This window comes from Manis pentadactyla, chromosome 4 (assembly GCF_030020395.1).
Source record: "Manis pentadactyla isolate mManPen7 chromosome 4, mManPen7.hap1, whole genome shotgun sequence".
In the NCBI taxonomy this organism is placed as follows: domain Eukaryota; kingdom Metazoa; phylum Chordata; class Mammalia; order Pholidota; family Manidae; genus Manis; species Manis pentadactyla.
In genome coordinates, this window is record NC_080022.1 from 20,728,729 (window position 1) to 20,742,281 (window position 13,553).

A 13,553-nucleotide genomic window follows, 5' to 3' on the forward strand; every position below is an offset into this window, starting at 1 on the left:
GGAGGGCCGCGGGGTCGGGGGGCGCCTGGAGCTTCTCCTTCATCTTATCATCGTCCCCCCTCCACCGTGGGGACGTGCGGACCAGCTTTGTTACCCAGAGCCCCCCGGAGTCAGGTCCCGATCAAGACCTCCTAAGTCGTGCTGCCAGTGTAAGACGTAGGTTTTGCAGCCCCATATTAGGGATGAGGAAACGGGCCTGGAGAGGGAGCCTGCTTCCCCAGGAGCGCGGAGCCAAGCCCGCCGCGGAGCGGCTCCGCCCCCGAGCGGGGAGGGGCGGGGCGGCGGGCGGGGCTTTCGGCTGGGCTGGAGGGCTGCGGCCACTCGGTCCGCGTCCAGCGAGCCGCGAGGACCATGGAGCCGGTGTCGCTGCAGGACTTCGTTTGCGCCCTGGACCCCGCCTCCCTCCCGCGTGTGCTGCGGGTCTGCTCGGGGGTCTACTTCCAGGGTGAGTGAAGGGCCAAGAGCCCTCGGACCCGCAGCTCGCGGCTGCCGGGTTCTCCCAGGGTGGGAGACAGGGTCGCTGCTGGGGTGTTAGGAACCTGGGACACTGCGCCCCGGGTTCGAGTCCCGACGCTGCCACTGCCAAAGCTGTGTGGTTTGGGACCACACTCAACCTCTCTGGGCTTCTTCTTTTGCTCCCGTGGAATGCGGGATCGCTGACTGTCCCGAGGGGTGGTGATGAGAAGTCAGTGAGCTCAGACATTGAGGTGGGTGGAACCGAGCCAAGCTGGGTGGAACCGTGGTGCGCGTGAGTGAGGTCCGACTGTGCGCGGGCCATCAGGGCACTAATAACGAGTAGCTGTTGCTTGATTCTTAAGTGTCCCGTCAGGCCCTCCCCTCCGCAGGCCCTCCCACTCCTCCCCCTCGATGCCCATCTACAAGGTCGTCCTTCAGTCCTTCATCCCGCCTTTACTCTTTGCTTGGCAGTACTTGATCAGCTATTCAGTCCTCAGCTTAAATGACTCCTTCCCGGGGAAGCCTTCCTAGCTTTCCGCATCTTACAGGCTCGCACATCTGCGCACCGGTCCGGCAGCCGGCCGGGTTCGCAGAGATGGGGACAGAGCAGGCACTTGGCCACTAGTTATTGCCTAAAAGAGTAAGAGCAGAGGGATTGACATGCCCTGGAAGGGAGAGGGCAGCTGCTCGGCAAATGGGAGCTAGGCTGCTCTGAGGGTGAGGGAAAGCTGTGCGTGGCTGAGTGGAGGAGGCCGGGGTGGAGGAGAGAGGGAACTGAGACTACGGGGAGGCAGCTGGCTGCTTCCTTAGAAAGCTAAACAGTGCATGGGTGCCCTGGCCCGTCCTCTTTCTGCACCCGCAGCGGCTTCCAGTAAAATGTTCTGAGGCCCCATGTAGAGCCCTAGGTCAAGCGTGAAACACACGGAGAGCCACCACACAGTGGTCTCCCCAGGTCCACTTGAGAGTCTGGTGGATCTGGGTTCAATTCCTGACTGTACTTTGGGGGCCTTCCTGCAGGCGCCTGTGCTCTGCTCTCCTCTGGACATCCCTTGCGCACTGGGTGTCACAATACCTGAGTTTCCTCATTCTGCCTGCATGGGGGACGGGAAATGGCGGAAGTTGGGGTAAGAAAAGAACCTGATGGCACGAATGTGTAGGAGGTCAGATGGGTTGGCAGTGGGGCTGGACACCTGGACGTGCTTAGCTGCGTGGAAGGAGCTCCAACTTTGAAGGCAAACGCCCTGGGCTCCAGTCTCAGTTCTGCCTCCTATTACCTGGTCATCTTGGGCCACCCATTCAGCCTTGGTGGTGAGGCTCAGTTTCATCATTTAGGAAAGGAAACTGTCCAGCCCTCCAGAGGCGCTCTTGGGTCTTAGATGCAGTGATGCAGTGAGGCGTCCATAGTGCTGAGCACAGCGCTGGGTGTGCTGTAAGCGCTCAGCACTCAGCCACTGTTCCCCGCCCCCGCTCCGGCCCCAAGGGGCCAACCCCCACCCCCCAGAACTGTAGATAGAGCCCTGTCTTTTATGAGCCTGTGTGCATTTACAGGAGGACGGGGTGGGATGCTCCTCAGTGTCTCAAGGCTGTTGGAGGCCGGCTGGGGCTGCCCTGGGAGTGGGGTGCATCAGGTGGCCTCAAGGCCTGCCGCCTGCACTTCCCTGTCGCCCAGCAGGATGGAGAGCCTGTACACTCTGCGTGTGAGAGAGTTCTCTTCTGAATACCTTCTTGTTCCAGACACTGCTTTAAGCTCTTTAAACCAGGAGAGTGGGGGCTGCTGTGCTGGCAGGTGGGGGCCCAGTGGGTCCCCTATCAGTGGCCCTCCGTTCTCTCTTGTGCTTCCTTTAAAAACAATTCATCTGGAGAAGAAAGCACCAGGGTGGGTGTTAGTCTCTGTGACCTTGGGGCAGGTCGCTGAACCTCTCTGGGCCTAATTTCATAGCTGTACATGAGAGAACTGGGACTTACTGGGTTATCTACTCATTTGTGACTTTAACACATGCTTACGGTGAGGCTGGGCTGGCTGCAGTGATGCTGAGATGGGTTGGTCCTGCGCTGTGAGCTCGGGTTGGGAGGTGTGGGGATGTGAGGAAGGCCAGACAAGTGTTCCTCAGAGGGCACTCCACAGCTAAACAAAGGCAGACTCAGGGTTTATGCCACCAGAGACGGGGAAGGGCTTCCAGGCAGTAGGAACAACATGTGCCAAGGTGAAGCAGAGTAGAGCTTATTGGGGAACACGGCACAGGTCTCCCAGGGCTTGGCCCTTGCTGCAGTAAAACCGAGTCTGTGTGTCGTGTCCACAGGCTCCATCTACGAGATCTCTGGGAATGAGTGCTGCCTCTCCACAGGGGACCTGATCAAGGTCACCCACATTCGCCTGCAGAAGGTGGTCTGTGAGAATCCAGGGACCGGCCAGACCATGGAGCTCGCCCCCAACTTCCAGGGTAAGGTGGGCACCTCTGTGTCTCCAAGTGCCCTGGCATCCTCCAGGTACACCTGCAGACACACTTCTGGGTTTGCTGACCCCTGTGCACACTCCCGTTCCTGTGGGTTAGCACATGTGGCTCTCACATCCACCACCACCCAGCCGCAAGGCCTGGGATATCCTCAGAGTGGTCTGACAACGCTCGGAGCCTGGCATGGCTGCACCCCCTCCCTATCCATCTCTCTGGTCACACCTGCCGCTTAGCTGGGACTTTCTTTGTTCCAGGTTTTCATCTATGTGCCTGTCTCTGTGTTTGCTCACGCATTCACTCATCACACATTTACTGACACTTGCTGGGGGACAGGGGTGTGGGGCTCAGGATCACCCTCTCCAGTGGGGAGCTTCCAGGAGGGCAGTGAGGAGGTACCAGAAATAGGTACACGTCTCCGGAGGGCTCCAGGCAGGGGTACCGGAGCTGGTGGAAGGAACCCTGGAGGGAGTAGCATGGGCACATCTGGTGCTCCCGAAACCCCATGTAGCTCAGTTACTGCAGGGGCATGCAGTGTGTGCTGAAGCCAACCACTTGGATGGGAATCCCAGCTCTGCCCGCTCCTAGCTGTGGCCTTACAAGTTCCTGTGACCTCTCTGTGCCTCTGATTCCCCCTCTGAGACGGGGGTAATCAGGCTTGATGTGAGGAGTGAGTGAGTTGCCATGGGGAAGTTCCTAACCAGGGCACAGAGCATGCGCATCCCGAGGGCCCGCTGTCCCTGTGGTTTACTGTGACTGTGGGCTCCAGGTGGGGACGAGTGGGGGCGGGCCCCCCAGAGAGCTGGTGGAGGGGCACAGGTGCATTTCCACCCCTATTTTGAAGGCATTAGGGAACCAATGAGGGTTTTAAATCTGGAAGTGATGTGTATTATTTTGTATTTTGATGGGTTTGTTTTTCTTTTTCTTTTGAAATAATTTCAAACCCACAGAAGACTTACTGGAACTTTACACTATCCACATTCACCAATGGTTAAACATTTTGGAACATCTGCTCTCCCCTGCCCACAAACGTATATTACTATCCATGTATGTGTCTATGTTTTTTTTCTGAACCATTTGAGAGTAAATTGTAGACATGATAACCTTTTACACATCTAAATATTACCCCTAATATTTAGGGTATCTCCTAAAAATAAGGACATTAACTCATGAAACTATAGTTCAATGATCAAATTCAGGAAATTTAATATTGATATAATTCTACTGTCTAACCTGCAGTCTGTATTCAGATTTCACCAGCTGCTCTAAAATGTCACTTATAACTGGTTCTCCCTTGATCCAGAATTCAATCCCAGATCACATGTTGAATTCAGTTGTCCGATTTGTTTAGACTTTCAGGCTGGAACAGGTCCTCAGCCTTTCTTGCTCTTGGCATCGCCATTTTTGAAGCGTCTAGAGCAAAACTTTTGTAGAACGTCCCTCAGCCAGCGTTTGTGGGATGTTTCCTTGATTGCATGAATGTTCAAGAAGAGGTCACTCATGTTTATGTCTAAGAGGTTTGTGCCTATGTTTTCTTCCAAGAGTTTAATGGTTTCATGACTTACATTCAGGTCTTTGATCCATTTTGAGTTTACTTTTGTATATGGGGTTAGACAATGGTCCAGTTTCATTCTCCTACATGTAGCTGTCCAGTTTTGCCAGCACCATCTGTTGAAGAGACTGTCATTTCGCCATTGTATGTCCATGGCTCCTTTATGAAATATTAATTGACCATATATGTCAGGGTTAATGTCTGGGTTCTCTAGTCTGTTCCATTGGTCTGTGGCTCTGCTCTTGTGCCAGTACCAAATTGTCTTGATTACTATGGCTTTATAGTAGAGCTTGAAGTTGGGGAGTGAGATCCCCCCTACTTTATTCTTCCTTCTCAGGATTGCTTTGGCTATTCGGGGTCTTTGGTGGTTCCATATGAATTTTTGAATTATTTGTTCCAGTTCATTGAAGAATGTTGCTGGTAGTTTGATTGCATGAATGTTGAGCCTTCTGGGCAGGAAAAGTCTAGAGGTGATGTTGTCTGGCTGTGGGGCAATTAGGTGATTAGTCAAGTGGCAGGAGAAGAATGGGTGGGGTTGGGGGAAGGAGGGATGGGGAGCAGGATCGGCAGACTGGATGGGGGTAAAGGCAGGTAGTCAGAGGTCTTTTGGTCAGTAGCTCCAGGGTTTCCAGTTTGGGAGAGAGGGCTGATGGCAGCGCCTGGATCGGGTGACAGGTGTTGGATGGGTGGGATTGGAGCACTGGTAAGATATGTGGAGGCAGAGCTGGCAAAGTCAGAGGCAGGTCCGGCCCCGGAGGGAGGTGGCTGTGGTGTTTGTCGGGGAGTGCGTCCGGTTCTGTCCTGATTCTGGTGACTGTCCCTCTGTGTCCGTGCCTCTTGTGTCAGAAGGAACTGTCCCCACCTCTGCCCCTTGTGTCTCTTCACACATGGTCACTCACTGCCTCCTGTCCCTCCACCCTGCAGTCCAACGTCCAGAGGCCGGCCCATCCTGGGCACCTGTCTGCAGGGGTTCTGGCTGGGTTCTCTGTGGCAGACCAGGGCCTGATGTATGTGGCCCTGGACCCAGCAAAGACCTGCCCCACCCTGACACCCTCTGCTGTGTCCCACAGGTGCTTTCAGCCCCCTCTCCAGCTCCCAGAGCTATGCAACCCTGAAGGAACTGGTCTCTGCTGTGACCCGGAGCGCCAAGAAGCTGCCCATTTGCTTCATGTCAACCCACAGAATCACCACAGAGGCCAGGGTGGTGCCTGAGGACCAGCCCCTCATGCTTGAGGCTGTGGAAACACACCTTGGGACCCACCGTGCCCGCTGCGTGCTGCACACAGGAGCTCAGAGGGTCATTCTGTGCCTGCCCCTGTCTCAGAAGGGGCCCTTCCAGGAATGGGAGCCTGGAGCCCCTCGGACCCTGCTCTGTGCCCTGCAGGACCCAGCCCTGAGGGGCCTCCTCTTCACCTGCCCCACCCTCCCTTGGCGCCCCCTGATCCTGCGGCCCCAGTATGAAGTTCAAGCCATCATGCACAGTGAGTTGCCCAGGCAGGTGGATGGGAATAGGCGGGGGAGGTAAAGAGGGGGCCCTGGGGAGCTGCTCTGATGGAAAATACCCACCCCCATTCCTGTGGATCATCTCCGTATTCCAGGTGACTTACAACATATAGAATAGTATCTACAACATACAGAAGATTCCCAAATAGTGAAAAGTTAGGTGTGCAAGACAATAGGAAAATGGAGTAATTTAAGCCTGAGGTCCCACTCTTTTCACTTCATAAAATTGGGCAAAAGTTGGACTGTGAGCTTGCTAGCTGCTAGGACAAAGAAACAGGGTGTTACAAAGTGAAACCTTGACCATCTGCATATTTTGCTGCCTCTGCAGAGAGGATTGTTCCTGAAGGTCTTTTCGTCTGGGTGAAACACCTGCTCTTTCATAGGACAGGCTGGTGGTAGCATAGAGGGGAGATGGTGAAACAGAAGCAGAATCTGGCCCGGTGATGGGCGAACCAGAGCCGAGGTAGAAGAACGGGGCCCTGGGACCTCTACCTGGAAGATGGAGAGTCTGAGGGCCAGCTCCCCGGTGGTTGCCTAGAGAGCATTTGACAGGGTTGTTGGTGGTCTACAGAGCCAAGTGGCGTTTGTTTGCTCTGCTTTAAAAAAATCTTTTAAAACTATTTATTATGGAAAAATTCAAACATACACAAAAGCAGGGTATAAAGCACACCTACGACCCCATCACCCAACATCACAATGATCATCTCAGAACCTATCCGGTCTGGTCTCTCTCCACCCTACCCACCTGATTATTTCAAAGCAAAGCCCAGGTAACGTGTCATTTCTTTTGTAAACACTCCAATATGTGTCTCTGGAGGCTGCCCTGGATAAGGAAGCAGCTCGGGTAGTCAGATCCATAAAGTATTTTGAAGAAAAAAGCAGGATAGTGTAATGAACCCCCGTGTGCTCATTTCCCCGCTTCAGTTATCAGCTCATCTGGCACAGAGCAAACATCTCAATGTGACCTGTGGGAAGTGACCACCCGGGCCTCTGTGTTCTCATCTGTAAAAGGAGGAGGCTATTCCCTGCTGTCTCCCACGTGGTGCAGATCAACAATGCAGTGGGTGGGCCAGTTTCCTCACAGCTCACAGCCCCACCTTTTCCGTTTATACACCAGCTACTGATCAATGCCCAGAGGGAAGCAACTCACCCGAGCTCATCTAGTCAGTGTTTTTCTTGATTAGGTTTTATCTCTTTACTTAAATCAAGAGAGGATTTTGAAAGACACCTTATAAAATGACCTTCAAAATTCAATAATTTAAAAAGTGGTCGAATTTATTGGATCTTTAATGATATTAATGAATTATCAAATTATTATTATTCTTTAAGTGTGGCAATGGCATTGCAGTTATTTTTTGTTAATTTTAATTATCCCTTTTAGACATACACACACTGAGATAGTCAGGACGGCACGATGTGATTATTCCCAATAATCCGGTGGCGGGGGTCTACACAGATGAGGATATGAATGAAAGGGGGCCATGAGTTACACATTTGGAAGCTGGGTGACAGGTACATAGGGGTTCACTATACTATTCTCTCTACATTTATACATGTTGCAAAATTTCTGTAAGAACTTCAAAAAGAGGTTGAAGGAAAAGAGTGGGCAAGGAATCCAGTGCAATAGAGAAATGCTGTTAGGAAAGATGAGCACAGGAAAAAAGTCAGCCAGCCCAGACCTCTGTGGGGGTGTGTGGAGGTGGGTGCACCCCTGGGGTGGTAGGTGCTCCTTTGATATGATCTCTCATCCCACAGTGCGTAGGACCATCGTCAAGATCCCCTCCACCCTAGAGGTCGACGTAGAGGATGTCACCACCTCTTCTCAACATGTCCACTTCATCCAGCCCCTGCTGCTGAGTGAGGCCCTGGCCCGGGGAGGCCCCTTTCCCCTGCCCACGGAGATCCTGGAAGTCCCAGAGGGGCCCCCCATTTTTCTCAGCCCATGGGCTGGCTCCCTGCGGAAGGGCCAGAGGCTCTGCATCTATGGCCCAGCCTCTCCCCCCTGGCGGGTGCTGGTCTCAACCAAGGGCCGGAAGGTGCCCAGACACTTCTTAGTCTCGGGGGCTTACCAGGGCAAGCTGCGGCGGCGGCCCAGAGAGTTCCCCACAGCCTATGACCTCCTGGGTGCTCTCCGGCCAGGCCAGCCGCTCCGGGTGGTGGCCACGAAGGACTGTGAGGGTGAGGGCGTGGGGAACTCTGGGTTCACTTCCCTCGCTGTGGGCGACAGATTGGAGGTGCTGAGGTCTGGCCAGGCCCATGGGGCCCAGGGCAGGGACATAGACGTTTTGGTGTGTCAGCGGCTGAGTGACCAGGCTGGGGAGGAAGAGCAGGAGTGTGAAGAGGAGGCGGAGGACCAAGAACAGATTCTGCTGCCTCTTTACATCTCCGGTGGCTTTGTGGAGGAGATGAGTGATGGCCGGCGCTACAGCCTGGTGGATCTGACTACCCAGTTCTCATTGCCCTGTGAGGTCAAGGTGGTGGCCAAGGACACCAGCCACCCTGCTGACCCTCTGTCCTCTTTCCCGGGCCTGCGGCTAGAGGAGAAGATCACAGAACCCTTCTTGGTGGTCGGCCTGGACTCTGAGCCTGGGGTGTGCTTTGAGATCCCTCCCCGGTGGCTGGACCTGACTGTTGTGGAGGCTAAGGGGCAGCGAGGCCACCCAGCTGGATCCGTCCCTGTAGCCACAGTGGAGCTGACGGATGCCTTCTACTATCGCCTACGGAAGTTACCAGCCTTTGAGAGCCAAGCGCCCCCACCCAGGCCCCCGAAAAGTCCAGGCCTCAGGGGGCAGAACAAAGCAAGCATTAAGGAGAGAGGTGTCAAGGTACCAGTACGACCAAGTGGGTAGGGAGGGGCCAGCTGTCGGGGTCACTGCTTCGTCTGTCTAGCATCACATCGCTCTTAGAATTGGTGAGAACTTGCAGTGTTAGTGACACTTGCACACTTTGCACCTATTCTTATTTGAGCCTGACAATCCAGCATTGATGTGATTATCCACATTTTGTGGCTGAGAAAATGAGGCCTCAGAGGCCCTGAGGCTCACCCATAGTTACCATTAGTAAGTGGGAGGCCTGCCTGGAGCATAAGCACCTGACCCCATGTTCACTGTGCTTTACCTCTTTGCTACCCCTGCTGTCACTCCCTGGTTCAAACTTCATTATCTTCTGCCTATGCTGTGTCAACAGCCTCTTCAGCCCCTCCCATGGCTGTCCGAATGGCCTCCCCAGTCCTTCCCTGGTCTCCGTGGACCGCGGTCCCATCTTCAGAGACTTTCAATGTCTCCTCACTGCCAGGATGATGCAAACCCCTTAACACGCACCCAGGGTCCTTTATAAGCTGGCTGCCGCCTCATTCTGTGGATCTGGCTCCAGCCGGTGAGGAGCCCCTGCCGCCCTCTCAGTGCGCCAGGATTCCTGCCTCGGCGCTGCACACGTGCTGGTCTTGCAGGAATGTTCTCTGTTTCAGGTTCATGGCAAGGCTCAGGCAGCTCTCCTGGGCAGCGATGGCCCGCCCTCTTCTGTATTCACAGCATGGGTTGTGCGCAGTTTGGGAGCTGGGGGTGGGAAGTTTGCAGTAAATTGCACATAAGTCTTGGACTAGAATGTGAGTTCTGGCGGGGGCTGGGGGGTGGGCGGCAGGAACCTTGCCTGCTCCGAGGGCAGAGAAAGTGCCATTGAGTGTGAAACTGAACCAAACTGAACCACCAAGAGGCAGAAAGATTAATAAGTTCATGCCCCAGTTTAGTTACGGAGGTCCGGGCTCCTTTCTTTGTTTCTAACCAGTGAGCTCGAGAAAACCTCGCTAACGCCCAGAGCTGTTCCACTGGCTGCTACTTGCTGCGTGCTTACTCTGGGGCAGGCACCTTGTGTGCTTTGCCCCACCTGGCTCTCATCCGTGTGGCACAGATGTCAGTCCTGTTTACAGCTGAGTAAACAAGAGGCACAGAAAGGCGAACTAAGTAGCTTACTTGAGATCACACGGCTAATACGTGGCAGGTTGGGGCTTGAGATCAGGTCTGACCACACAGCCTGACGACAGTGTTCTGCTGAGAACAGGAGGGATGGTCCATATAAAAAGCACTTTGTAAACTGTAACAAGCGTATCATTTTGGGATCTGGGGCGACCTGTATTTTGTGCCTGTGTGGGTAGGTGGTGGGACGGCTGTGGTAGTAAAAGATGAATCCTTACTGGTCTCAGCCCCAGAACGGGTTCCTATCTTTGGGTGGGGGGAAGGTAGTCGTTTTCTGACAGGACAAAGAATGGTCTGTAACATCTAAAAACAGGCCTTGCAACAGCGATGGAAAGGCTAGAAAGAATTAAGACCTCAGTCCCAGCCTTGGGTCCTGATGGAAGTGACTGTGGCCCCACCCTGCTCCTCTGCTGCAGCTTTTGTCTATTCCTTCTGCAACCCCTCAGCTCTGGTGCTGTTCTGAGGCCCTGTGACTGCTGGTCCCCCTCAGCAGCGGATCTGAAGGACACTGACCAAACCCTCATGTGGAGAAACTCAGGGATGCTGTCTCTAGCCCCCAACCCCATCCTCTCTCAGCCTGGCGCTTTTCTCTCCTGCCAAAGAACATTTCATGTGCTTGTAGCAAAAACACCTTGGGTCCTGAAAAACCTTACTGTGGAAAGGAAGTCGTGAGGGAGCAGGAAGTGACATTTGAAGGAAATTACATTTCATGGACTCAGCTGCCCCATTTCTTGGGACCCAGCTGACTTCTGCTTTTTCTCAGCTTTCTCAAGTCTTAGAACTGGAGCAACCCCCTCTGCTGCTCAGACCAAAGATGAAGACCCTGCCACAGGCTGCCAGGAACTCACACATGCACAGGAAGGTTCCTGCCCAGAAGAAAGGCCAAAGGCCCATTAAGCCCAACACAGAGAATCTAGGTGAGTCCATCAGCCCGTTCACCCATGCTTGCTTCCCCCTCCCCATCTGCTCCTGGGCCGCTGTTTTTCCCTCTGAGGGTGCAGGTCATACCCTCCGCAGGGTCCGGCCCGCAGGCAGACCCGCTGTGGCCCCAGTGGGATGGACAGGCCTAATGACGCAGGCTTAGGTCCCTCCTGTCCCTCTTCCAGGGGCTCCAGAGCCCGGCAAGGAAAATGACTCCTTCTCCCAACATACTACTTTCCCCATGGCAAACGGGGGGAATGTTTGCACTGTTCAAATTGTGCTTTCTGGGCTAGCAAGGACCTTAGAACATCCGGACCAACCCCTTCTCTGGGGGAGGAGAGTGCCTGAAAGAAGGAACCTGCCCGTGAGCAAAGATCCCCACTGACTTTAACTGTTTTGCAGATGATGAACATGATTATGAAGAAGTACTTGAGCACTTTCAGAGCACCCTCTAGATGTCGGAGGGACCGTGTTTCCTAACTGCTGCTTCTCAGGGGACCTGACATACTACACAAGCCTTCAGAAGACCTTGGATAAGGTCTCACAGAAATCAGACTGGACAGGAAGTGACTTCGTGGGGACTGAACTGAAAAGGGATGGACACCGTGCCAGCTTCCCTCAGATGCTCGGTTCCTGCTAAGGGTTGGCTTGTTTGGGCCCAGCACCTCACACTTCCTCCCTCAGCCTCAGCTGGTATCCAGAGGAACCGACTGGGTTCTACTCAATCCTGAGTTCTCAACACCAGCTGTTCCTCTGGCGGGCACAGAAAGGAGTCTAAGAGGCTGCCACCCTTGGTGATGACAGCAGTGCCTCTGCCTTAGTACGGGCTGAGCATACTGCACTGAGAGCCTCTTCTTGTGTTTCCTCATCCCCCTGTGCCCCCAACCCCCACCCCTCTACTCTTCCTCTGCCTCCCCCACCAAGGCCCCAAGCCCAGACCTTTTACAAACCCACCTAAACCCTCGACTCTGAGGTGACAATGCCGTATTAAAGAGCAGAAAACAAGCTTGAGTGATCAAGTGCTTCAGGAGGCCGGCTGGTCATGAGCCTGGGTTATAATTCCAGCTCACCTATCAGCTGCGACTTACGGGCAAGTTATTTGAACCTAAGCTTCACTTTCTTCACATATAAAATGAAACTAGTAGTTATCTACCTCACAAGATTATTTTAAGGATCCAGTGAGATAATCTTTCTATGGCATTTAGCACAATGCCTGGCACATAATAAACAGTCAATAAAAATGCTAGTTTTATTGTTGACCAAGATAACATAGCTGTCCCCATCTCCAAAACTTATACTCTGTCCACACTCCCAGTCTCCTAGCCATGGAATTCATCCTACTTGAAATACACTGTGTGGGAAGAAGAGTGTGTTGACTGGAGAGCCTCATCATTCAGTATAAGAGGTAAGAGAACAAATACAGCTTGTGTGTATGCAGAGACTGAGCTCCCAAAGTCAGTCCAGGCCTGTTCAGCGAGGTAAGACTAGAGGCCTCATTTCTTAGAAGTGGAGGGACTTTGGTTTTCTAGGCTGATTCAGTCACAGAACTAAGCCACATTCAGGAGAGGCCAGGACACTGACAAAAAAATGATGAGCCCACATGTAAAATGTCTAGCTGAGGTGGGAGCCTAGAATGTCAAATTTTCAATTTCTGGATTCTAGGCACTGCACCCGCGTGTGTCCTCCTTTTGCTTGCTAACATCCTGTCTGACCCACTGCACTTGCCAGGCCCTTAGCTCCCATACCCCAGCACAGAAATCTACAGGTGACTGCTGGGCAGCTACTACAGGCTGTTGGGCCCCTCCCCTGCATCTAGCAGCCCATCCTTATCCTCCCTCCACCAGTTCCCATGCCTTCCTCCTAAACTGCACAGGAGAGCCCTAAGGAAGAGAATACTCTGGGACAAGCAATAAGCAAGATAAAGTGAGACAGAACGTTCCTCCTTCACACAGAACCCTTAGGGCTCAAGCCCACATGCAAAATGTCAACAGTTTTCACTTCCACTTTTGCATTTAATCTTGGCTCCAAATTGAGCAAGATCACCTAAGTAGAGGGCGGAGGAGAGGGCTGCCAGTTCCTATAAAAGAGGATTTCTGAGTGGTCAAATGAAACGGGGAGAAAGTAATTTCTAGCAGGGAAAGCTGGAGTTAAAAGGAAAACATGTTTAGAAACTACAACCGTGAATGTTTCACTAGAGTGATGCAGGCTGGTAGAGAACAGACCAAAGGCCGCTAGGACTTCAAGGTGCTTGTCTTCAGTCTGAAATAAGCCACCAGGAGGTGGGGAAGGTGTTATAATGGGGCTGGGATCCCCCCTGGGTAGTGGCCTCTGAAGTGAGCACACAGGATGATTTACTGGGAAACAGAAAAGAACTATTAGTACGTCCCTCCATATTTATTTTGAATATCCTTTCCCATTTCTATTTTTGAATGCCCTGTAATATACACACTAATGCAGTAATACCAATCAGAATTAGTATCTAATGTGGGTTAAGATTTTTAAAAATACAGTTGAGGAGAATTCAAAACTTACTGATAAATTTTTGAGCACGTACCCCCAGTTTACATTAAATTATACCTGACATCCCAGGTGACCACAAACACCCAAATGCCAAGTGCCTCGTGCTCGAGCAGCACACAAGCTCTACAAAGGCTGGCATTTCATCCTGCTGAGCAGTGGCTACTGTGCTAAGCAGCACGG

At 53.0% G+C, this 13,553-nt stretch overlaps 1 protein-coding gene across 1 annotated transcript; it reads left to right on the plus strand.

The window, feature by feature from the left end:
• The first annotated feature begins 306 nt into the window (after positions 1-306).
• THEMIS2 (thymocyte selection associated family member 2) lies at positions 307-11,858 on the plus strand. The gene is made up of 6 exons (XM_036914954.2): positions 307-445; positions 2,757-2,897; positions 5,529-5,939; positions 7,717-8,786; positions 10,696-10,849; positions 11,256-11,858. Exons 1-6 carry the CDS (start codon positions 352-354, stop codon positions 11,306-11,308), a joined length of 1,923 nt encoding a protein of 640 aa, XP_036770849.2. The 5' UTR covers positions 307-351; the 3' UTR covers positions 11,309-11,858.
• The last annotated feature ends 1,695 nt before the right edge of the window (positions 11,859-13,553 follow it).

Excerpts from the sequence above, each read along its gene's own strand:
- THEMIS2 (XM_036914954.2), top strand. The coding sequence starts at position 352 with ATGGAGCCGGTGTCGCTGCAGGACTTCGTTTGCGCCCTGGACCCCGCC. Across the intron at positions 5,940-7,716 it reads AGTTCAAGCCATCATGCACA|TGCGTAGGACCATCGTCAAG; the intron begins GTGAGTTGCCCA and ends CTCATCCCACAG. Across the intron at positions 10,850-11,255 it reads GCCCAACACAGAGAATCTAG|ATGATGAACATGATTATGAA; the intron begins GTGAGTCCATCA and ends ACTGTTTTGCAG.